The 25544-nt window shown below is 33.8% G+C and overlaps 2 protein-coding genes across 4 annotated transcripts; both read left to right on the top strand.

The window, feature by feature from the left end:
- The first annotated feature begins 583 nt into the window (after positions 1 to 583).
- On the top strand, positions 584 to 12706 carry LOC130814757 (sister chromatid cohesion protein SCC4). Of its 2 annotated transcripts, XM_057680940.1 has the most exons (13): positions 584 to 935; positions 1039 to 1190; positions 3853 to 3994; positions 4640 to 4756; positions 7126 to 7498; positions 8024 to 8062; positions 8388 to 8509; positions 9758 to 9904; positions 10082 to 10171; positions 10299 to 10423; positions 11440 to 11645; positions 12094 to 12218; positions 12342 to 12706. In XM_057680940.1, the coding sequence occupies exons 1-13, from the start codon at positions 723 to 725 to the stop codon at positions 12522 to 12524; spliced, it is 2034 nt and encodes a 677-aa protein (XP_057536923.1). In that variant the 5' UTR covers positions 584 to 722; the 3' UTR covers positions 12525 to 12706. The 2 variants fall into 2 exon arrangements, with proteins under 2 accessions (XP_057536923.1, XP_057536924.1); XM_057680941.1 differs by lacking the exons at positions 584 to 935; positions 1039 to 1190 and adding an exon at positions 3569 to 3750.
- A 6842-nt stretch (positions 12707 to 19548) lies between these two features.
- On the top strand, positions 19549 to 25290 carry LOC130814756 (probable inactive shikimate kinase like 2, chloroplastic). 2 transcript variants are annotated; one of them, XM_057680938.1, is made up of 8 exons: positions 19549 to 19994; positions 22599 to 22789; positions 22868 to 23062; positions 23298 to 23359; positions 23931 to 23997; positions 24098 to 24216; positions 24718 to 24894; positions 24997 to 25290. In XM_057680938.1, exons 1-8 carry the CDS (start codon positions 19746 to 19748, stop codon positions 25104 to 25106), a joined length of 1170 nt encoding a protein of 389 aa, XP_057536921.1. In that variant the 5' UTR covers positions 19549 to 19745; the 3' UTR covers positions 25107 to 25290. The 2 variants fall into 2 exon arrangements, with proteins under 2 accessions (XP_057536921.1, XP_057536922.1); XM_057680939.1 differs by having other exon boundaries at positions 19854 to 19994; positions 22588 to 22789.
- Positions 25291 to 25544: the final 254 nt, after the last annotated feature.

The following is a 25544-nucleotide window of genomic DNA, read 5'->3' as shown; positions in this document are numbered from 1 at the left end:
ATACAAAATCTTCTAGATGTAATTTTGACACTTATTCACTCCTTTAATTATATTTTTGCAATAGAGATTGTATTGACGCAAAATCAATTGGGTTGAAAACTAAAATTCAAGTGCTTTCTCCCTTTCTCTAAATATTGGGCAAATCAAGTTAAACAAACTAACTTGATATAGACGGGCTAAAAAGTCACAATATAAAAACTAAATAATTCGTTTTTAATAACACATATTGCAATTATTTGCAGTATTCAATGTTGATTATAAATCCTATTTAGTTCTTTCTCAAATGTTTAAAAATCAAAATTAAAATAAATCGAAATATGTGCATAATTTACACCAATATTTCTTTGCTAATTTCTATAAGTTAAATTATGATATTAAATTTAAGTCAACATTAAAGTCTTACGTTGTTTCAAAAATACTTCAAAAATTATAATATTAAATTTTGAAAAAAATATTAAAAGTTAAATTATTAATGTTAATTTTTTTAATAGTTACTCATTTTAAAAAATTATCGACCAAAATTGTTTTTTTTTTTTTTAAAAATTCATAGAGTAATACTTCTACAAGTAAAACTAATTTCTCACTCAAATAACTTGGATAATTAGAAACTTTAAATGGGAAGTTGAAACTTGAAACACAGTTAAAAAAACTGCACTCAAAACAAACAGTGAAATCTATATCCAAGACTGCAGCAAGCAACCCAGCAGAAGTAAAAACCTTCCATGGATTCATTAGCAGAAGGATTATGGGGATTAGCAGACTATCATGAGCAGAAAGGAGAATTGGCTAAGGCAATTAAATGTCTAGAAGCAATTTGCCAAAGCACAGTTTCTTTCCTTCCAATCATCGAAGTCAAAACTCGTCTTCGAATCGCCACTCTTTTGTTGCGTCACTCTCATAATGTTAACCATGCCAAAGCTCACCTTGAACGTTCTGTATGTACTCTATTGATTTGGTAATTTTGAGCATTTTTTTTGATTATTCTGCAATAAATTTTGGTTTTTGATTTGGTGATGTTGAGTAATTTTGATTCTGCAGCAACTGTTATTAAAATCAATTCCGTCATGTTTCGAATTGAAATGTAGAGCATACAGTTTACTTAGTCAATGTTATCATCTTGTTGGGGCTATTCCTTCTCAGAAGCAGATTTTGAACAAGGGTTTGGACCTAACTAAATCTCTTGGTGATGGGTAATTCTCATTTTTGATATTTTTGTGATTTTGATCTTGAGAATTTTATTGTTATTGTATCTTTTTGTGAAAGAGAATGGGTCGGACTCAACAATGGTAGAAAATGATGTAAAAGATGAGTGAAAAACAAAGGATAAACAAGAGATCAATCAAACAAGCAACACAATGTGTTTATGAGTATCTGATGATACCTCCCCCTCAAATAAAGTATCTTATCATTAATATAATCACAATTACACTAATGACTCAACTTACAATAGTCAAGAGCTCACTCTTAACTCATAAAGGTTTCACCTTTAATGGTGAAACTCCACAAATGACAATAAGACGAAGAAGACACTCTAACGGCCAATGCTCTAATTTCTCTAGAACACGCGATATTTGGGCCTCTGATAAGCCGCTCGACCGAACATGGTCCGCTTGACCACCCGAGCAAACTTCCAGACCCTTCTGATGAGTTGCAGCAACTTGGCTCGACCGAGCTAGCCTTGCTCGATTGGTCGAGCGCCCTTTTGTGGTCTCTGGCTGCTGCTGCCTTGCTCAAGTGACCATCATCACCTCGAGCCTTGTCTTGACCAATGCATCTCTTATGCACCGTACTCGTGTTCTTCGTTGCACCATCATCATGGCACCCCGAAGACCCTCCACATGAGGGTGATTTGGTGATTGCTCTAACAATCTCCCCCTTAAGCCCAAATCTCCCTCTATCAACATGTGACACCACTCTTGGTGTCCCAACCAACACATCAACATAAGATTTGGGTCTTGGCTCCCCATCAAGACCAAACCCATCATCAACCCTTTTTGTGGCCACCATCATCAAATGTCACCCTCCGCAACTTAGGACTTGCACCCCTCTCAACATGATGCAAACCTCCACTCTTTAGCAACACATGGCCATTGTTGCCCATCACACCCTTTAAGTGCACTAAGCACCCCTTTGTCACTTTCAAGACTCCATCACTTTGAATCTTCATGGTGTACCCAATCTTCTCTAATATCCTCAACGAGATTAGATTCCTCATCATCTTTGGAATGTATCTCACACCCATAAGCTTCCTCACAATGCCATTGTGCATTCTCAAATGCACCTCACCAATTGCCTCAATCACAACTTCCTCACCACTAGGCAAGGTCACTCTCTCATGCTCACAAGCCATCACCCTTGTAAACAAGTTCTTATCTCTACAAATATGATCTGGGTGTACGGAGTCAAACACCCAATCACCATCATCATCACACTTGGCCAATAGCACATGACCATCATCAATGTTTGGGAGCTCTTTCTTCTTTGTAACCCCTTTCACCAAAGTTGTTGCCTTTCTCAATTTCTCAAATGGAGCTTCACTCTTCTTCCCTTTGAGCTTCTCTCCATCACCAATCTCCATAGTTGGTTTCTTTATCTCTTTCAAAAGCTTCAAGCTTCTAAGATCCTTTTTCAACTTGTTGCAAGTGTATTGAATATGACCTCTTTTGTGGCAATGATAGTACACCTTATCCCCATACCTAACCCTTGCCTTCTTGATTCCGATTTTCTTCTCTTTTGATGGATTTCTCTCAATGACCTTTCCATCTCCCAAAGATGGAGTATCATCAACCTTCATACCAACCCTCATGGATGGTACTTCCTCAACAATGCTACTACACCTTGTAGCTCCCTCTAGTTTTTCAACTCTCAATAACAAAGACTCTATCATTAGTCTTTTCTCTACCACCATTGTTAATAAGCTTTCCTTCTCTTTTGAGACTCCATTAAGAATCTCTCCATCTCTTGATTACCCACTGATTTTCTCTCTCCCAAGGTTTCAACAAACCCTAATGGCTTCAGCAAACCATCCAAACACTTCTCAACTTCTACCTATCTCCAAGCTTTCCCTCACTCAATACCCCAAGAAAACACACCAAACTCTGATACCAACTGAAAGAGAATGACTCGGACTCAACAATGGTAGAAAACGATGTAGAAGATGAGTGAAAAACAGAGGATAAACAAGTAAACAATTAAACAAGCAACACAATGTGTTTATGAGGTATCTAATGATACCTCCCCCTCAAATAAAGTATCTTATCATTAATATAATCACAATTACACTAATCACTCAACTTACAATAGTCAAGAGCTCACTCTTAACCCATAAAGGTTTCACCTTTAATGGTGAAACTCCACAAATGGCACTAATACAAAGAGGACACTCTAATGGCCAATGCCCTAGTTTCTCTAGTGTATTTGCCTCTCCTCTTACTTCTTACATCTAGTAATGTTCTAAGGCTCCCTTATATAGCCTGGCACATATTAGAAGCCCTAGGACCAAACCCTTGAAGCCCAAGAAAATCCCGCAACAAAACAGAACACGCGATATTTGGGCCTCTGATAAGCCGCTCGACCAAGCTAGCCTTGCTCGACTGGTCGAGCTCCCCTTTTGTGGTCTCTGGCTGCTGCTGTCTTGCTCAAGTGACCATCATCACCTCGAGCCTTGTCTTGACCAATGCATCTCTTATGCACGTACTCGTGTTCTTCGTTGCACCATCATCATGACACCCCAAAGACCCTCCACATAAGGTGATTTGGTGATTGCTCTAACATTTTGGTATTTGTGTTTGATAGGTTTTGTAAGATTTTATTCGAGTTTAATGGGTTTTGTATGCTTTTCTGTGCTTGAAGTTTTGCAGCAAAGTTGTGGTACTGCAATTTTAGTTCACAGCTTTCAACAGCTTTGATAATTGAAGGGGATTATCAGAATTCTCTTGTTACTCTTGAACATGGGTATAATTGTGCTGCTGAAGTATGTTATCCAGAATTGCAGGTTTGTGCTCAAATCAATGGTTATTACTGAACTTGGTGGTTGTTGAATTGTGTCACTTTTGATATTGTAAGATGATATGGCTTGTATGTGCTATATGGAAATATCCATTTCGTGTCTCACAGTGTTATCTAACTGACAATTCATTTCCTATTTTGTTATACTCCAATTTTCACATGTTTTGATTCGCATCACAGAGTGACGATTAGCAAAACTGATAATGCTGATCACACTTGATCGGTTCTTCTATATGTCAATAGATCACATAGATGTTTCTAGGTTATAAAATGAGTGGGTTGTTACTGAGTGACTTCAAAATAGCTTTTTCAATGCTGTTATTCCTTAGCTGCAATGGTGTATTTTGTCCACTATATGTCTGAATATAGGTTTTCATATAACTTGGTATTAAGTACATGTATTGTTAATACTGATAGAGTATATAATATATATTGATAGAGTATATAATATATATTTGGGCCGATGTTTGAGGCCCCAATATATGTTATATACTATCAACTGCATATATAAGTGTGTTTATATATATTGGTTCTACTAGAACCATATTTTAGGTATGCTATCTTATATGATTGCTCTATATTTTTTTTCCTGATTGCTGTTTTTTCTTCTTAAATTCGACATGGTGGTTAGATGTTTTTCGCAACCTCGATGCTCCATGTCCACCTTATGCAGTGGGATGATGAGAATTTGGTAGAACACGCTATTGCAAAATGCGATAGGGTGTGGGAGTCGTTTGAGCCGAGTAAGGTAACAATTTTTTATCTTCCGAAGTGTAATTCTACAGGATCAGTTAATTCAAATTAATAGTGTCTTCATTTTGACTGTTGTACTGGAATATTCTACATTTTTTGTTGGTCACATTATTATATAGTCACGTACCATGTCAATTAAGATAAAAAGCTTTGTTGGTCTTTGCTTTAAGCTAGAGAGAATTTTTCATTATAATGGCGGATCATGGGCCGTAACAAAAAAACTAGGGGGCTAAGATTAGAATTCCAAACCTTTTGCTAATAAAGTATACTCTTAACTAATAGGCCACATCTTTTTACTAATATAAGGCAATAGTTTGATTTTGTATGATGAGCCAAAATATTTCAAGGAGGCCCGGCATTTTGGGCCTCTTTTATGAATCTTTGTATTTGATTTTTCTTTTGGGTGTTTGTTTCTATTTTGATTTTGTTGTTGTGATAAATTAGACTCCCTATGCGTTTAGCCAGATTATCCTACCCCACCTCTCTGCGATTATAATTTTCCATATTTGGATAATGATTATTGATTGGGAATAAATGGAAAATATTTGAATTGTAAATAACGCCTGAAAATGATATGCACAGTAAATGAAAAATATTCAGGGATCTGTTAACTTGTTGCATGGTTTCTTCCCAAACCACCATTTATTAAGCTTTGGAGTCCATTTACTATATAGCCCCTTCACTAGACCGAGTGCCATGCATTTGTTTTGTAACTGCTTCTTGGTGCACGCAATTGGCAGTCCAGGCTATCTACCATTTATGCCACTGTTGTATCTTCAATACATAGTTTGCTGTTAGTTTTTGTTGAAAGATCCACCAAAGGTAATTTTGCATCTTAATTTTCCCTAGTAGGGAAAGCTCTCTTCTATGGATGATAGAAGGAAAGTCGATCACTCTGAACCTATTCTCTTCATTTCCTCAGTTGAAACAATTTGTTATCCAGTTGATGCTAAATAAACCTTTTTTCTTTGTGATGGTATCGTCTTTTTCCTTTCCATCAACTCATCCCCCCTCTTCCCTCCTAAATTTCTGTTAATGATAACCTTATGCTGGCTAGAATGAAAATATATATTGGCTAAGGACGTGTCATTCATTATGATATCTCACATCTTAGTAATATATGGATTTAGCTGCCAAATTCATCAAACATCTCAGATTTCAAGTTTCAGTATCTTTGGTCTATTAATCTTTACTAGTGTATCTATGGATTTGAGCAAAGGTAGTTATTTTAATAGACTGGAGTATCTTTCAAATATTTTGGGATGCTCAAACATGGGGTTAAATTGGTTTTTTGATCGCTTTCTTCATGCAGATTTGGAGTTGAATAAAGGTTATTTAATAGACTGGAGTATTAATGTTTTAATATTCAAGTATTCAACCAGATTTGTGTCCTGTAGTTGAGGCTTAATGTTTGGCTCTATAACTTCAAAATTTTGACAGTCTTATTAAGTTCTTGTTTCAAAGAAAGTCTCTTATCAAGACGTTATTTGAATTATGTTCCTCATGTTATTCAAACACTTTAGTAGTGCTGGACTTGTAAGTTGTAAGTTGTAAGTTGTAAGTTGTAAGTTGTGAGGAGTACTAGATTTCAGACATACTTCAAGTGTATTTCATTTTTATGCTATTTTCATGGATCATATTTGAGCAAAAATATCTATTCAAGATGTTGGATACTAGGATATGTCATGCATGTTCAAAGGACTGTTTGTTACCCCAATGACATTCAGTGACTTCTCCCTAGGCTCCCATCTAAATGAGATTTTGGGAGTTCGGATGTACCCAACCTTTATCTTGTTAATGATGACAAAGAGATTATTTCCGATTGACCCTAGGTAGCAAATATATAATTTGCTACTTCACATTAATAAGTGTACATGCCCCTCATAAGTCATAGGTATGAAAATTTAACAGGAGAGTTGGACCTAGTATTGAATATTTTTACCATCAAAAAGGCAATTCGCATGTGAAGAACGAAGGATAAGGTGCAGCTCAAAATTTATGAAGTGATGAACCCATGGCTATTAAGCTGCCGCTAATTAAAATTTGTTGAAGGGAACTTGTCTAGAAACCTGAATTGCATTAAATGTTGCTAAGAATGTGAAACGGGAGAACAGAAAACAATGTATCTGTTGACTGTTATCGCACTGCTTGTCTCTACATATGATATTTTTGGTTGGATTGATTGTTTAGCTCATCTCCTCTTTGGAATTGCTTGTTGCACTTTAAGAAAAAACATATTTCTTTTTATCATTATTTCTTTGCTTGCAACTTAATGCTGCTACGTGTTGTATTGATAAACTGCAAATTTCTAGTCTTGAAACTAATGACTTTGTTCTGTGCCTTGTCCTTTTAATATGTTTGCAGAGACAACAATGTCTGGGTTTGCTCTTTTACAATGAGCTGCTGCACATTTTTTATCGGTTTCGTATATGCGACTACAAGAATATTTCCCCACACATTGACAAGCTTGATGCTGCTATGAAGGCTGACATGAAACAAATGGATCGTAGCTCGCGCCGTCGCCCTCCTGGCTATAACAATTCTGCAAGTGTTGAATATGACAGGAAGTCATCTGCTGACAAGATTGAGCTGGCACCTTATCCCATTGATGGGGAGTGGCTACCTAAGAGTGCAGTTTATGCATTGGTAGACCTTATGTTCGTAATTTTTGGGCGCCCAAAAGGACATTTTAAGGAGTGTCTCAAACGGATTCAATCTGGAATTCAAGTTATCCTTGGTAGGTTTCAATAGAAGCAAGTGAAGGAATATTGGTTCCTTTATTCTTTCATAGTTTCAACTGTAATCTGGTGGGCTGACTAAGGCGATGCTCTCATACTCGTAAAGTTAATATTCTTCAAATAGAAGATTTAGTTGGTAAAAATTAATCAAAACCAGTTTCAACAAGTAAAAATTACTTCATTGAAATCACAAAATGCAAAGAAAGCTTAAATTCAGTAAAAATCAGTTTTTATGAGCAAAAATAGTATCGATCTGCACAAGTTCTCATATCAGTGGAAGTAAGCTTTGCTTATCAAAAGAATTTCAATTCAGCAAAGGTAAAGTGAAGAGAACAAGGCCAAGCGTCCCTAGTCTTTACACTTTAGAAAATAGCGAGATCAGTGTTCACTCTATTTTTAAAGATGTCTTCTGAAGGTTTCCTTTGTTATTGAGGCTCTTACTTTATAATAGTCTGACTCTGCCTGATGTTTTTGACTAGAATACTATATTCTGATTGAATGTTCTCACTTATTTTGTTGTGCAGCGGAATTATCAAAGCTGGGAATCACTGATGGCGTAACAGGTACTGTGAATTCCTTTTTGGCAAAATGATGTTTGTTAACGTTGGCCATTTGATGATCGTAAATAATGAATAACTGTAATTTATGTAATATGTATATCAAAATTATTCAAACTTCTAATAAGCTATTGAAAGTTTGAAACCCTAAAAGTTAAAACGAAAAATAATCAAAAGGAAAAGAAAACTTCAAAAATGATTTAATACCAAAACATTATGTTCTATTTTTTTATTACTCAGTTTTCGTCACTTTTTTCTCTTCCTTTTTTTAACTAGTGATAATCATAAAAAAGATGTATTTTTAATGAACATTGCTTTATATTTTTCACAGAAGTACATCTGCAGCACTCTTCCATCTGGATGGCTGGTGTCTATCTGATGTTGTTGATGCAGTTCCTTGAAAACAAGGTTGCAGTGGATCTTACACGAGCTGATTTTGTTGAAGCGCAAGAGGTTGGTTGTCTGCTTCATACTTTCATAAAACAGGGGGTTAATTTCCGGGGACAAATTGTAGTATGAGAAGGCAGTTGCTACCTCATTGTGTTTAGAGTAATTAGTCTTGAGAAAAATATTTTTCGAGATTAGCGAACCGGTAAGGTAGATAGAAAATTGAAGCTCGAGGTATACTGAAAAAGAGGGCGTGGACGACTAAAGATGACTTAGAAGGCATGAGTGGAAAATGATGTGAAAAAATTAGACTTACAGATTAAGATTTTAGAAAATGAAATGAATGGAGAAGAATTTATGTAGATGGTCATTTGAACTAATATATTTGATTCATGTTGCCGATCAAAATCTTTTTAGGCATTGTTGTGCTGTTGTTGTAGAGAAGAAAAGGCTGGTTAGATTTTTCCGTACGAAGCCTATAAGATCAACTTTGGAAGATGAGAAGTAGTTGCTTGCTAGTTTAGCTTTTACTTTTTCACTTAATCTAGAAGTTTGATTGGAGGTTTCATTAGAGATTAAATGGAAATTAAATGGCAATTAAATGTAACGTATTTATTATGTTCAAATTACACATGTTTAATAAAAGTCATAATTTCTCACATGATCTATAGAAAGGGCGATTAGTTCAATGCACAAACTGCCTCAAGCTTAAAGCTTAATTCTTCTCAAATAAACCACATAAAATCCACACATATAGAGGCATAAACTTGAGTTGATATCAGCAACTGATGGCTAGATGTTGTGGCAACATATGTTTTGTTTCCTTGATACTCATGAGTCTGTTTTCTTATTGAACCCTGAATTGAAGCTTCTATTTAGATGTCATTCAAACATGAAACTCTTCTTTGTGACCCACATAAGAACAAATGGCTGTGGTGCTCGTTTTAATTTGGTGAAATTCAAGCCTTCTTTTGGAACTTCCAACATAAGCTTGGATTGCTTCTTTTATTATAAAAAAAAGTAAAAAAAAAAAGAAATATAAAATAGAGAACACATGAACAAGCTTTACTGATCAAGGGTTTACATAAAAGCTTAAAGTTGCATGTTTGCAACGATTGTCTAGTGACCATGATAAACTCCATCATCTGACTATTTCCTGTGGACTAGTGTGGGAAAGACTTGCATCTGTTACACTTTGGTACACGAACAAATTGTGTTTGATTTCATTTCCAATCTAAGTTTAGATATGGTATGTCAATTATTCAAGTTTATAAAGTTAACGACTTTGCTTTATGTATTTGTACATATTTGCAGGCGTTAGTGCAGATGAGAAATTGGTACATCCGTTTTCCTACTATCTTACAGGCCTGCGAGAGCATCATTGAGATGCTAAGAGGACAATATGCTCATTCAGTTTGCTGTTTCAATGAGGCATCTTTTCATTTCCTTGAAGCTGCAAAGGTATGTTCATTGCACTTGCATACACTCAGCCTTATGTCTTCCATAAGTATTTTACTCTTGTATGAATTTTTAAAATATTTTTGGGTGCGTAAAAGATACGTTATGTTGTTTTAACAGTTCATGTGCTGATTGATGCGACCTTGGATATGTAAAGTAACTCTAGTTTACTGTTTGCAGCTGACAGAGAGCAAGTCAGTCCAAGCTATGTGTCAAGTCTATGCTGCTGTCTCTTACATATGTGTTGGTGATGCAGAATCATCTTCACGAGTAAGCTTTTCTATGGTGGACATAACGAAATTATTACTTTCATCTTTCAAGTACAAAACTATCTTTGTCATGTATGTCTAGTGTATACTATAAGATCAAGGCTTTAATTTGGCTTGTTTTATTGCAGGCTCTTGATTTGATAGGGCCTATTTATAGGGTGATGGATTCATTCATTGGAGTACGAGAAAAAACAAGTGTTCTTTTCGGTTATGGTCTTCTGTTAACTAAGCAGAACAACCTTCAGGAAGCTAGGTATAAGTTCCAAGTGTTGTTTTATAAAATTCTTGTTTTGTGTGAATTATAGACAATACACGGCCCTTCAAAACTGATGCTTACGTTGGAAGTTATTCTAGCATCATAGGTAACAGGCACTAATAAGGTAGTTTGCAAAATTTTCTGTGAAATCGTGGACTTTTGTAAAGAATGAGTAACTAACCTGGATATCAGAACTCCACGTAGTATGATCTAAATGTGAATGTGTTAAGATGATCTGATTCCTTGTGGCTTGTGCAATTGCACATAGAATACGCGAACCATATTAAATATATACACGAACTGTGGTTTGTGATGTTTAAGAGTAGGTCATTGTGCTAAAAGTCGTCTGAGGTGATGATACGTTCGATTAAGATGCAATTGCCTAATTAGTTTTGGATGAGGTAGATAATCAAGTCTTAATCTCTTTGACTAGGTGTCCCAAGGCGCTTGAGGTGGAAGAGGCATGTCTCTTGAGATGTGATGCTAGGACTAGACACTTGACGTGATGTCCGTATGACACTCATGACCCAGGTGTAGACATGGGATATAGGTTGGACTTGCTTGGGGAAAATTGGACTTCCTATTTTATTGTAGCAAAATTTTCATCTAGGGTTTGGTAAACCCTAGATCTAAAAATCCAGCTCCAAAATGGAGCAAGGATAATGAAAAGGTTAGGGTTTATGGTCACTGGCTGCCATAGTCCTCCTTTTAGCATTCACAGATTGTAGAAGAGGGAAGAGGAAGTATTGAAACTCGAAACTAGGGAAGAGAGATGAATGGAGAGTTGTGAATTGTAATATCGATAAAAGGGGGGGAGAATTGAGATTAAACGAAAAGTCAGTAAAACTCCTATTCTTGACTATTGTCTTTGTTTAAAAATATTTCTTTTTTTGGAAGGACCTTTTTCTCGCAGAGAGAATCGTTTATTTGTTCATTTATTCAATCACGCTTTATTTGTGCTTGGCAAAATTTCTAAGGGTCGGTAAATTCACTACTTTTTGTCTATGCTGCAGGATTCGTCTGGCTACTGGATTGCAATTAACACACAGTCATCTTGGAAATCTTCAATTAGTTTCACAGTATCTAACAATTCTAGGGAGTTTGGCACTTGCTCTTCGTGATGCTTCTCAAGCTCGAGAAATTTTGAGATCTGCCTTGACATTGGCAAAGAAACTTAATGATGTCCCAACTCAGATCTGGGTACTATCGGTTTTGTCAGGTATACTATAGTCTTCTAGTCTCACTTGAACATGAACTTAATTGTTTACTCAGTCAACACACGAAGATATCAAATTACTTGTCTAATTCTGTGATCAATGTCTGATTGGGTCTTGGAATAGAGTTTCTTATGTATTCACCAATATTGGAGAAATAGATTGATCATGAATGTAGAATTTTTGAAAAATTGGACACTCCCTTTAGCAATACGCCAACAGGCACTTCGAACACATGCCACCTATGAAACAGCCCATCTTGTATGAGACCGTCTCACGGTGAGACGACCTCAAAACAAGAAGCCTATAAGTTAAAAGTTTCTATTATTGGGCTATATAACCCAAGTATAAGCAATGTCTCACGGTAAGACCATCTCATACAAGAATTTGTGCCGATGAAATGATATTCTATATCAAATTTGGTAATAAATTTCTTTATTGGTGCAACTACAGCATTGTATCAGGAATTAGGAGAGGTGGGAAATGAAACGGAGAACTCCGATTACCAAAAAAAGAAGATAGATGATTTACAAAAAAGAGTTGCAGATGCCTATGCATCCATTCACCATCTTGAACTAGTAAGTTTTCTTAAAATTTCTTGGGTCTATTTTGTTTATATAGTTCCTCTAGCAAGTTGAAAGGCTGAAGATTTTGATTACTTTATGCAAGCTATTACAGCTTTTGTTTACTTCAATTTACAGATTAACAAAGATAAAATTCAAGTTCAACAGCTGCATGAATCAGATACCAAACGTTCTATGGCATCCATGAAGGTCAATCTTGATATTCCAGAATCTATCGGTCTGACAGCATCAACGCCTGTGACTTCATCCTCAAGGCTTGTTGATCTAGATACTGGAAGACGGGGAAAGAGGAAAATTTAGCTGGAGAATGTACGTATGTATGTATTATTATGTTATCTATCCTTGTATATAATATTATATGGCATGTTCTTGGCTGCCAAATCAAAGGCATCTAACGTCCACGTGGAATCAGGACGGCCTATTTTTTGGAAGCAATGTAAGTTAATCTTAATTGTGATTAGAGGTGTTCATTTGGATGTTCAGTCCGATTACCTTTTTCATTCTTTACATTTCATTTGAATGTTTTGAAATCTTTGGCCGTGCGAATGGGTGCCAGCGAAGTAGGGCTGTGTGCAAACTTTAGTTGCAGCTTACGAAGATTTTTTAGAAGCGAATATTAATTTTTTTGGGTTTACTATTTGGGTTCGTAAGATAAATGTGATTGCAGTAAGAGAAGAACAAGTTTTGATGAAGATGAATGATCTAACTAGACTTGAACCTTTACCATTCATATACAGCCCTTAATGGACCCAAACCTCACAGCTAGGAAGATCCGGCCTTCATACTATCGTATATGTCTCTATGAAGCAGGCGAAAGCAACAACCTATTGCTTTAAAGTCCAAGCTTTGATTGGTATGAAATATCACGCATGATGTTTTTGAAATAGGTCTTTTTGTTTTCATTTGAAGACCTTTCTCGAACTAAGGGTCTCATTGGCAGTAACCTTTATATATCTTTAGATAAGGGTAAAGTTTGTCGTCTTTCAGCCCTTCTCAGACTCTAATTATATCTTAATTCTTCTATACGTGAGATATACCGAGTATGGTGATGATGTTTTCCGGTACCATTGAACTCTAAGTACACCAAAAAGTTAGTGTAGGTTTGTACAGGATATTCCTACTTGAGTTGGTCAGTATGCCAAATAAAGATAGAGCATTATGCTTGGGAACAATTTTTTAAAATCTGTAGTGTCATTGATTATCTTTGGTTTCTGATTCTTCCACTTTTAAGAAGTTGGTCAGTATCTTCTGTTTACACATTCCTCATTTAGAATTTGGTAACACCTTTTTCTATGTACTGTTGGATTTCGGAAAATATAGATATATATATTTGTTATGAACTGTTATGCAATGATATGCACCTGCCAAGAATTATTTAAAAGAAACGAACTAAATAGAATATAGAGAAGAATACAATTAAGAAACAGAAGAACAATGAACTAAATAATACTTCCTGTAATCTTATTATTGAACTGTTACAAGATATAAGATACAGAGGATCCTTCAAGTGATCCCAAACTCCTATGTGAATTAATCATCCAAAACATACAAGCATACCTATAATAGAAGACCCTCAACTATATATATACAAGACTCAAGAATAAACCTCCTAATAAAAGGGAAATACTACTAATAGTAAAAAGTCAATAATGCCCTTGGATCCTTTAACAATATTATACATCATACATGTGAGCTATTTGCCTTTTCCATACTTAGACTATAATTTTAACTCTTAATTAGCAAAGCTGGTTAGCCAAATACTCCTTTGTTCCTGATAAGGGGTGATACATTAAGCTCCCCAGTTAACGCGTTTTGCTTTTTCGGACTTATTATTTTGACTGGTTTAGTGTATACTGAATCCATACAAAGGTGATACTAGCTAGTAAGCAAATGACTCTCCAAAGCATTGTTTACCATGCAATTAGGAATACCTTGTTTTTAACAAGAGCATAAAGCATGCTAAAAGATCAAGTTCTCATTTTGTAGTACTTACACTAATCTTCGTTTTCTTAATAGCTACATCTGCCCCAAAAAACTCTTAGCATAAAATATAGATCACTTATAAGATAGTATATGTTGGATGTGCCTAAAATATCTTATTTAAATAAAGGTGAAGTGATGTCTAGGACGACCAGGATAATATGAAGTTCTTAATGAATAGAGGCATCTAAAATAACATGAGATTTCTTAACCATTTTACTTCTTTGTGTGCTGAAGCAAACATACTACACTTGGAATACACAACCACTGATAAAAGAGTCATCTTCTTCGTTTTTTTATGCACTAGAATACCTTCTAGAACTAGAGGTGTTCCGATATATGTCCATCTCAATATTCAACTTCTCTAAGGTATCTTAAAACGGTCTTTATTATAATTTATATATCGTAGAGAAAAGGCTTCGAGTTGCTAGTGAGCCGACTTAACTATTCATATGATACTCGAGTAATCATGGACCCTCAAATTCGACTAGATTTATTATTAATACTAGCATATAATCGAAAAAATATACGGTGTATATGTTTTGTAAGTCAAAAACATATCATCTCAAAATCATATGACAATAAAAGAGAAGACTCTAATTAATGAGTTATTAAGTATGCATATCATCTTTAATTCATTGACGTGGGACAGATAATTCCAACACCCTCCTCATATACAAACCCGTCAAATGTGTATGTGAGAGTAATAATGAACATTTGAGTCCATGGAAGTGGCCACTGGATAACTTGTAAACATATTGAAAAGCTCGAGTATTTTTTAAACATGAGACTGATTAGGGTTTTGTTTAGTTCACATTAAAAATTAAGGGCGGAGTACAAATTGACATATTTTATAAAGGCTCTGTGTAATTTTAAAAATTATAATATTTTTCTAACAATTTTTTATCTATAAACACCTAACATATACTAAGTAATTTAATATTGAGGCCCCTAATTTTTCGAGGCTCTGTGCAATAGAACATGTTGAACATGCTTAGAAGCTCCTATGTAAAAAATGAGTAATTAGTAATAATAAATTTTTATCAGTAAAATTCAGTTACAATCAGTAAAAATCGTTTTTAATCAGTATCTAATTTACAACTAGAAATCAGTTTAAACTAGTAAAATTCAATTACAATCAGTAAATATCAGTTTAATCAATAAAAATTAATTTAAATTAGTAAAGATCAGTTGAATCAGTTTAAACTAGTAAAATTCAATTACAATCAATTCTATTTATTTCAATCGATAAATATCAGTTTAATCAATAAAAATTAATTTCAATCAGTCAAATCAGTAAAAATCATTAAAATTTAATAGGGCCTAATTAGAATTAACTTTTTCTCTATGATCATATGATGTGGAGTACAAATTTGACTACCCCATAAAGTTCATTAGGAAGGAAGATGACAAAAAGAAAATTTGATTACATCATAATTCATGTATAGAGAAATGATAACCCTTTAATTTTATCTTTTATTGGATTGAGTAAACTCAAATCTGGACTACACTTCAGATTCATCAAATATTTGGTGTGTTCATATAATGACCTCATTATGTTACATACCTTGCTTTCTTGTCTTTTTAGAAATTAGTCATTAGTTTATTTATATGCACCCCTTCTTCTACATGTTCACTAAGGAAACTTATTTTGGCATCAATTACTTAATACATCGCCTATCAATATATATTTGGATAATTGTTCTTCCACCATTACAAGTCCACTCCAACAAAATTTTTTTGATAGAACAAAATTGAAAATTTTATCATTAACGGTAAAGTGTGTATACCTGATCTTTTTAAATCTCACTTTAAGTGGGAGCCATTTGACATTCGATTAATAAAATATTACATAGATAAAGCCCCATAATAAATTATATGCACTACCTCACTTCCTCATACGAGAATCTTTTAGTAGTCTAAAAATGTGAATGTAACGACGCATGTCCTCTTTATATATATTACATAATACTCTATGAAACTACTATTCTAAATTGTCATCTTTTTCTTCAACTTTTGTTGCTGCAAAAAAGGAAAAACAAGGGGAAAGCATGGTTTAGTCTGAAATAATTATCCTTAGTCAACAAAAACTACAGCTGTAATATGCAGAAATGAAGTCTAATTCTCTTTTTACATGCTCGAATTGCCACAATTTATAGAAGTATATGTTTTTTATGCGGAATAATATGCGATTTGACTTTATATATGCTGCACAAAGGCATGGCATATGCTACGAGACATTCCAGTTGAGAAGTCATTTCTTCGTTGTTTTTACAAAAGTTGCAATTCTTGCACAAAGCTAAGTCGATACTTCCATTTTTTTTTTCTTTTTCACTTTAATCTGAGTTTCATCACTCCATCTATGCATGGAGAATCTAGAATACTATATACTAGGCTAAATACTTATCTCTATATTTGTACAAAATTAACTCAGTCAATCAACTCGATAGTCAATTTTTAGTGTTATACTTATATATATAGTAGGCTGAATACAAAATTAATGTGAATAGGTCTAATTTGCGAATTACAGTCTTAAAATGTAAGACTCTTGTGAATTACAGTCTTAATATTTTTTTTTTTGCGCAATAATACCATCAAAGCATCAAAGTCTACAACGTTCACGCCAAATCACATGATTCTGACAATTTTAGTGGTCAGAAATTACATAATTAGTGGTCAGAATTATATGACTTGATGTAAACGCTGTAAATTTTAATACTTTAATGGGTGTGATTCGTAAATATAAACATTAAAGTTGTATTAATTCGCAAGCGTAAACTTTAAAGCTATAACTCACAAAATATTCTATGAATAAAAACTTAAATCAAATGACTCCGATATACAACTTTAGGTTAAGTTAGTTTGTTTGGACACCAACAACAATTTAGATATCTCTTGAAATATATATAGGTTCGGTTCAAGTACATAAAGATTCAAACTAGTAAGAAAGAAGGATGGGCATTGTGATATCTAGCTCTAAATCTTAGATGGGGATTTGGGACCTTAAATTCCACTAATAAGCTAAAGAACATAAGTCTCACAAAAAAGTTAAAATACACAAAGGGAGAAGAATTATTCAAAGAATTTTTACAGCATATCCTTCTTAAATTTTGTACATTCTTATCATGGAGAACATTTGGAGAAGTATATATGGTGCAGGTCACCTTGAAATCATCTATATACCCAAAGTAAGATCATAAGTTGGTAAAATGTGGGTTTGGTGAATTCCAGAGCAATTCTCCATTGGCATGTGAGAATACATATATATGCATACTAGCGTCATGCCAAAGGAGACTTGCCCTGCCATTCACCACTACAACTATTTGTTCATCCCCATTATATCTAGTATGTCGTTTTTATAGAAGTCTATAATCAAGCTGGTCTTGAAAGGAATAAAAGACGACAGCTATTACAACTCTCTGAATTTCCATATATATGTGAGCAAAATCTCTCTTAATATGCTAATGATTTACCTTATATGCTTAAGTCAATCTTTTCGTACTATAGCTTTTCTATGTTGAAATTTTAATCTATGTTGTATAATGCATATATTTACAAATATATCCAATGATATATAGAACCAAAAATTTATAATTTTTCATTTATTTAGGATGATAATAATGTATTGGAAAATAGTTCGTTAAATCATTTAATTTTTCTTTATTTAAAGTTGCATAATATGTTTGCTATTCAATCAATAAATCATAGGCTAGTCAATCAATAACAATTTTTGCGTCTTTTACAAGGCAATAACAGGAGCAGCCGGAGCTCCTGCACAGTGTCCATTCGTTATTGGGGCCTCCTTCTCTTTGTTTATAATGTGCCAATGCAATTACTAATGTAGTTATTAGTTGTAGCTTGATGGCAAAGTGACTACACTAATATCTTTTAGTTTTTTTTTTTCAAATTAAAACTCTTTAGTCAACATTTTCCCATTTCCTTTTTTAGTCTTTTACATTTTACATATTCATTTTTTAGTCAATTTCTATTTATAATTTTAACCATTTGTTATTTTTCATTTGTTTCAATTCTTGCCCAATTATTAATGTTAGTTTACCGTTTAGGATCCGACTTTAGAGAGCTCATAAATATTCTTTATGTATAAAATTAAAGTATTGATTTTTTCCTATCTTCGTTTGTGTAAACGATATAAAATAATTTAATTTATTCAATTGATTATTTGTTATAGTTCGATATCTTAGATTTTTTTGTCCCATTGTGGAATTAAGTTACATATATGAGTAGTTCATCGCCTTTTGCTAATGTTTCGACAGTTGGTGTCTACTTGTTTATTTAATCATTTTTGTAAGTTATGAGTAGGGTAGTATACTAGTGAATATTATATAATAATTTTTATATTTTAAAGTAAGAAATTTCTAATACTCTATCAACTATCATTTCACTAAGGATTACTAAAATGTTTGAGACCACCTACAAGATAAGATAAGGTTATCTATATTAGACTATCCGAACCTCACTTGATAACTATTGGATAATGAGATGAAATGGATTATTGCATACATAATTCACAAAAATCCCATACATTTATACACTGCTAAGTAGATTAATTTTGAAATTTGAATACATTGATAGCTGGATGTACCAAATTGATAGGGTCCTTCAATACACTTTGAGACCTAGATCAAGCTTCTTCCTTGTGGAGCTGTCTTGTTGGGCCCAAAAAAAATCTTTAAAACTATAAGAGAATTTAAGTTTAAGTCTGTCTAGAACAGAATCATCCAATTAATATTGAATTATATATCATATAACATGTAAAAAAAAAATGTTTGATCCATCTTATACTAATCTCGTAGATTCACCTTATTTAAAATTACTAGAGTCAATTTCTTAAAGAACCCACCATGGGTATAGTATGTGATAGCTATAGTGCCCAAGTAGCCCTTCATTATCTTCTCCAGGCAGACAGTACTGAAGACTTGATTAAAGACTTTAAAATAATTGATTCATAAATTTATAAGTAGAAATTGATTACTTAAATATTAAATTAATCACTTTCAGGTCAAAATAATTTTTTTATTTTAATTAATTAATTTATTGTTTACTTTAAATTAAAATTGTTCATTTTTAATGTCAGAGATGCCTATATGCCAAATGTGAATCAAAAATCAATTTTTATAGCCATATATTATACAAATGTGAATAAGTAGTATTTTACTTTAATATTTGAATTTATGAAGGCATTACTTTTTGTGAAAACTATTTAAAACATATATATTTCCTTTATTCTATTATGTTTACTATATTTTTTTATTTAACTATTTCAAATTACTTACTATATTATTATTTTTAACATAAATAATTTTTTTTACGTAATGATCTTTTTAACACAAATATATTATTTTTTTTAACACAAATATATTATTTTTTTTAACACATATATATCATTTTTTTTGCAGAATCGACCTATTTATTACTTTTGAAATTACACATTTACCCTTGAGTGGGATAAAGACTGAAGAGGCACCTTATCAAGACGGAACAATTACTGAAGGCAAGGCAAGGCAAGGCAAGTGCAAGAAAATGGCAGTTCCATTGAGATTGGGTTTGAGCAATTTAGGAGACCCAATTGGTTTGACATTGACATCATCTTCTTCTTCTCTTTCATTCTCATTCTGTAATACAATTCTAACCAAATCACCGAACTCATACTCCATTTCTTTCCCTCATTTGGGTGCCATTTATAATGGTGGCTTCTCTTCCAGAATCAGCCCTGTTGTTTCCTGCTACAATGTTTCATTGGACCCACCTGCTAATACCCTTCAATATGAGGTGCCCTTTTCTTCTTTTCTAAGTTTGATTTTAGTAAAGTTGTAATTTTTAATTTTGTTTCAATATAATTTGTATAAGAATGCATTGAATTATTCTTCTTTCCATGTTTCTATGGCTGCATTTAATTTCAGTTCTGCTTTTGCAATATTTTCATTTCATATTTTTACCATAATATACTAGTGGAATATGAACTAGGAGTATCATTTTTGAAATTAAAGGCTTAATTATGTAGAAATTGATGGGTTTCTGGTTGATGTTTTGATATGAATGTTGTATGTTTGAAATAAGTACAATTGGTGAGTTTTAATGGCAATTCTGGTTTGGGGCACCTAATTATTAAATATACTATACTATTATGATCGCCTAACTATTAAATATTAGAGCGGCATTTTTCTAATTTTTTGGATGGGCTGAGGCATAGGCTCCTCTTGTCCCCTCATAGGGCCGGCCATGCTTCTAGGATTCTCTTTAGGTCTAATATCAATTGTTTAGGCTCCATATTGAGTTTCAACAAGTATGAGAATTAAGGATGTGTATTTGTGTTGATTTGAGGTTGTAAAGGCAGAAATTCTGATAGGAAAGTTTGACATTTTCAAGTTTTAAACCCTTTAAATGTGAAGGCATGTAAGTTATTTGGTGTGGAAGGTCTCAAACAGGCATTATCAAGTGCCTTCATGCACTTTAATGCATAAGGGAAACTAATGTTTGACATCTTAAAGTGCCTTCATGCACTTTAATGCTAACATCCCAAAAAGGTCTCAGCTTTCTCTTCTTGATTACTAGGAATTGGTTAAGAGTGTTATGAGGTGAGTTTGTAAGACATTGGTCAAAATATGGCTTTGGCGGGTCACAACACACAATATTTATTCCGGCTAGAAGATTGGTTAGAAGATTTTCTTATGTTCTTTCAATTGAGCTGTATTAGCTTTTCTATTTTACAATCACATCCCATTGCTTCTTTTAGCGAATCAACATGTCTTGATTTGGGTTGCTGTAATATGGGATACATCTAACTTGTCATTTGTAAAGTGGGGTCCATTTACGTGTTCTTCAAATTTTCTTTTTAAGGAGAGTTTCGAAATTTTGATAGACTTGATTGGTTTGAGTCGGAGTTTTTGAGCTTGTTTTGATGTGATATGAATATACTAAGGTCTTGTCTAGCCTGATGGAATTTGGTTGGGTGTGAACACATGAGATCTTGTTTGATCTTAATGGACACGCGTATGTGAGTTAAGAAAATTTGATATGGTCTGATGTGATTGAGTTTGATTTCACTAGGTTGAGAAAAACAAGTTATTACTTCTTGAAATAAGTTAAGTTGAATAGGATATAAGGCTCCTAAGCAATTTTATCATACTATATCTTGTTTGAATTTGAATACAATCTTCCATACCCCAAAGAAAATCTTTTGGTACTCCCCTCATTTTTTCCATGACAAATATAGAACACAAATACTTTTTAGAGAGAACTCTTAAGTTTTAGTAAGATTATTTATGTTTCCCCCTTAAGTTGTTTCTATATTATTTTGTATCTGAATCACTTATCGAATTAACTAATAATACTATTTTATACTCCCTCTCTTTTGTTTAACTGGAACCTTTCCCTCTTGGGTTATCTAAAATTATTTGAAACATAAGTTTTATGGATTTGGCTCTCTACATCCCTCCTCAAAACATGGCCCCCTTTTCCACTACTTTCTTTTAGCACACGAGTTGTCTCAATTTTGTGTAATGTTTCAAACATAGTGCAAAAATGCGGTTTTCATCGCAATTGGATACCGTTCACAGTATCCCAGTAATTGTAGCCCCAAATATCAACCAACACCGTGAAATATCCCTTGAGATGACCTAAAATGCGTTTTTTATTCCTTTTGCAATATGGGTAGTACAATGCAAAATATCATCGCATCACCACATTGCAACAAAATTTTAAACCCTTTTGAGGTTATAGTGACGACAATATGAGTCCCAATAACCAAAAGACCATCCACATTAACTGTAAAAGTGGTTTCACTACAATTATTCTAATCATGATTCATATGAGGATTTAAACTATGGTGGTTAATTTAAGTTTTCTAGATGTGTAAAGCCTTAACAAGTCTGTTACAATAAGATGTCACCTTGTTATTTTGCACTATGATTTCAATTATAAATAGGAAGCAATATCCTTGTTCATGATTAAAATCACTAGCAGGTTCTTTCCTCCATCCTAGTTGTCGTTCACCAATTACCTGTTTTCACCCATTTAATCCAGGCTTTTCATCCTTTTATTATATTAGTGTGGTCAGAGTTGCAGGACTTCTGGTGGATATGACCATCCATAGCCTATAGTTGTGATCGTAAATAAGAGTGTCCGTTGATCTTTATATGGCTTGCTCTTGCGTATGAAGGGTTGCCCAATCAACCCTTTCTAGAAGGTTGGGTTGGGTAAATGCTGATGCAAGCTAAAGATCGAGCAGTCTGTTCTGTAATGGTGTTTCGTGGGTGTGCATTTAACAATTTTTTTTTTTGGTAATAAAAAAAATCTGGGATACCCCTTCAAAAATAAAACCAACTTATTTATCGGTAAATGCTAACATTTAGATTTTTAAAAGTGATAATGCAGTTTTATGACGGACCTTCTGATGTAGAGCTACGATTACTTCTAGGAAGTATGAGTGTGCAGAGTTCTAAGGAAATACAAGTGGATGCTGATGGAAATTCTTTAATCATAAAAATAAAGCAACCCGAGGCTATCATAACGCTGATGGAAACTAAGCAGCTCTATGACAGAATTAAGCCCGGGGAAACTATATGGTAAGACAAACTTGACTCACTTATGTTCTCTGAATACTCCATTTCGGGAAATTCTAAAGCGAAAATTAATTTTGGCAGGTATCTCGATGATGACCAGTTGGTTATCAACCTGAAAAAGCAGGACGAGGAGTTGAAATGGCCTGATATCGTGGAATCCTGGGAATCTCTTAGTACTGGTGTCTTGCAACTTCTTAAAGGGACGTCAATCTTTTTAGTTGGTGATTCTTCAGAGGTCAATCAGAAAGTTGCCGAGGAACTTGCAGTTGGTCTAAGGTAAGATTCTCATGTTTTTAAAAATTGTAAGTGATATTTAGGAAATAATTATCGATATAACTGTGCTGTAGACCCGCAATCACTTCAACACCTTTATTCTCCAATACTATGATTTTGTTGATTTAACTTTTATCACTCTTTATTGCATTATCTCAGTCACAGCCTGCTCACACTGTTGCATTTTCTCCTTTCTCTTGATATATTTTTGCTCTTTCTAATTCTTTCTATTAACCAGGTATACACCACTTGAGACAAAATCCTTGCTCGAAACATTTTCCAAGCAAAGCATTGAATCTTGTAAGTTCACGCAATTTTGTTGTTGTTTTATGCTTTCTCGGACTAGATGCCCAATACTATTTTCATGATGCATGATACTCTCACCCTGTTAATACATCATTTTTGTTGAGAACTCGTTTCTATGTTCATAAATACTAGGAAAAGTTACCGTGAATAAAACAATTTTTTGCTAATTTCCCTACAAACTTAACTTTAGATTAACCATAAATAAAACCAACTTAAGAGGGTGTTTCCCTGAAGTATCCCTAACATGTGAAATACCAAACAATAGGAAGTTATATGACCAAAAAAGGTTAATCAGTTAATAAACAAAAATTAGTATTATTCAAGAGAATCCTAAGTTGGTATTATTCATGGTGAATAAAAAATTGGTATTATTGCATGGAAATTAACGAAAGATTATATTATTCATAGAAATTTTTCCTAAATACTATTGTTTAGACACCATATAAGAGAATACTTGAGTGACTATGTCGTGGTTGAAGGAAGTATGTAATAATACCAATTTGACCTAAACGGTTTCGTAAATAATTCAATCTTGCAGTGCACTAATAATTGCTTTCAAATCCAGGGGTGGCAACGGAAGGTGCAGATGCGGTAGCACAAGCAGAGGAAGCAGTTTTGGAGAGTCTAAGTAGGTAATTAACTTGATTTCCAGCATCGACAATGGCACCTAACAATTGATATTATGTGTATTATAATAATTTTAAAAACCATATAAATTTCTTGGTTTCACAGCCATGTTCGAGCTGTTGTTGCAACATTAGGTGGTAAGCATGGAGCGGCTGGACGACCAGATAAATGGCGGCATCTTTATGCTGGATTTACTGTGTGGCTTTCACAATCTGAGGCAACAGGTAATTCAACACTTAACTATGACATACAGACCAGATATTCTCTATAAAAGCTTTTTCTACAAGCTGCTAGAGTCGGCCTCTAGCTTTCTTTATATTCTGAGTCACACGGAAATAACATACTCCCTCCTATTCTAATCAAATGTCCCATTTTTTCTTTTGGTGTATCACGTTGGATGACTCATTTCCTTATTCAGTAACCTTTTTTCTCTTCATTTTGCTTCAAGTACATGTGTCTGATCCGTGATGCTCAGACATTGATATGGCGCTTAGACACTTCATTTTAGGCGTAAAATTGAATATTTAGACGTATTCGACACTTGGACACGTACCAGTATCCGAGTCCAAGTAACAGATTCAACTATTTAGACAATTGTCATTAAATTATCACTTTTTCCATTATTTACTCCTCCCAAATTGTCCGTCTCTTCTTTTTATTGAATTTGGTGTCAAATCAAATGCAACATTAGATTAATAAGTTGATTTTCTCAACCATAAATGCAGATGAAGAATCAGCTAAACAAGAGGCAATCAAACAAGCTTATGATGGCCGTGAATCTTATTCAAAAGCCGATGTAGTTGTCAAGTTCGACAGCTGGGACGCTAGTTACGCCAAAACTTTGGCCCAGGCTTCTCTGAGCGCGTTGAAACAACTAATCCTATCCGATAAAAAGCTCCCAAGTATGTGCCATTTTAACTACTAAATTTCGTTTCAACACTTGAAAATGTATACGATCTATCGAAAATACGTCTTTAACGTGTTCGTATTATCTTGCTTTGAAGGAAAAAAGAGTCTTTATATAAGGCTCGGATGTCGTGGAGACTGGCCAAACATCAAACCTCCCGGTTGGGATCCTTCAACTGGAATCGATACTACGCCGAATGAATCATAGACGGAGCCATAAATGAATCAAGACATTTTTTCTTGGTTAATTGTTTTTTCTATCATTCATTAAGCTGTTTGTAACTGTTTTTATAGAAAGTTAATGAACTGTTAATCCTTTGCAAATTGATGTATTCATGTAAGCTCTAACGGCCCGTTTGGTTAGTGGTACTAAAGGTTGATAATTGGAATGATTTATAGTGTAAAATTTTATCAAAGTTTCATTCATTCCCATGGTAATGAAATTTTGATCACAAAAAAGTTTTTTTCTTTTTAAATTTTCATTACCACTTAATAGCGCCTCTTTTAATGGTAATGCATTAGAATGAAATTTATGAAAAAAATAAGATGATTGGAATTGGACAAGCATGGCCATTAAGGTAGCAAGAGATTTTTCAATCAAAATTACACTAATTTTCATTCTCATTACCACCGTTTAATATCATCT

Source organism: Amaranthus tricolor, chromosome 6, assembly GCF_026212465.1.
Source record: "Amaranthus tricolor cultivar Red isolate AtriRed21 chromosome 6, ASM2621246v1, whole genome shotgun sequence".
Taxonomy (NCBI): Eukaryota; Viridiplantae; Streptophyta; class Magnoliopsida; order Caryophyllales; family Amaranthaceae; genus Amaranthus; species Amaranthus tricolor.
Note: the sequence above shows the minus strand (reverse complement) of the source record. Positions and strands in the feature narration are given on the sequence as shown.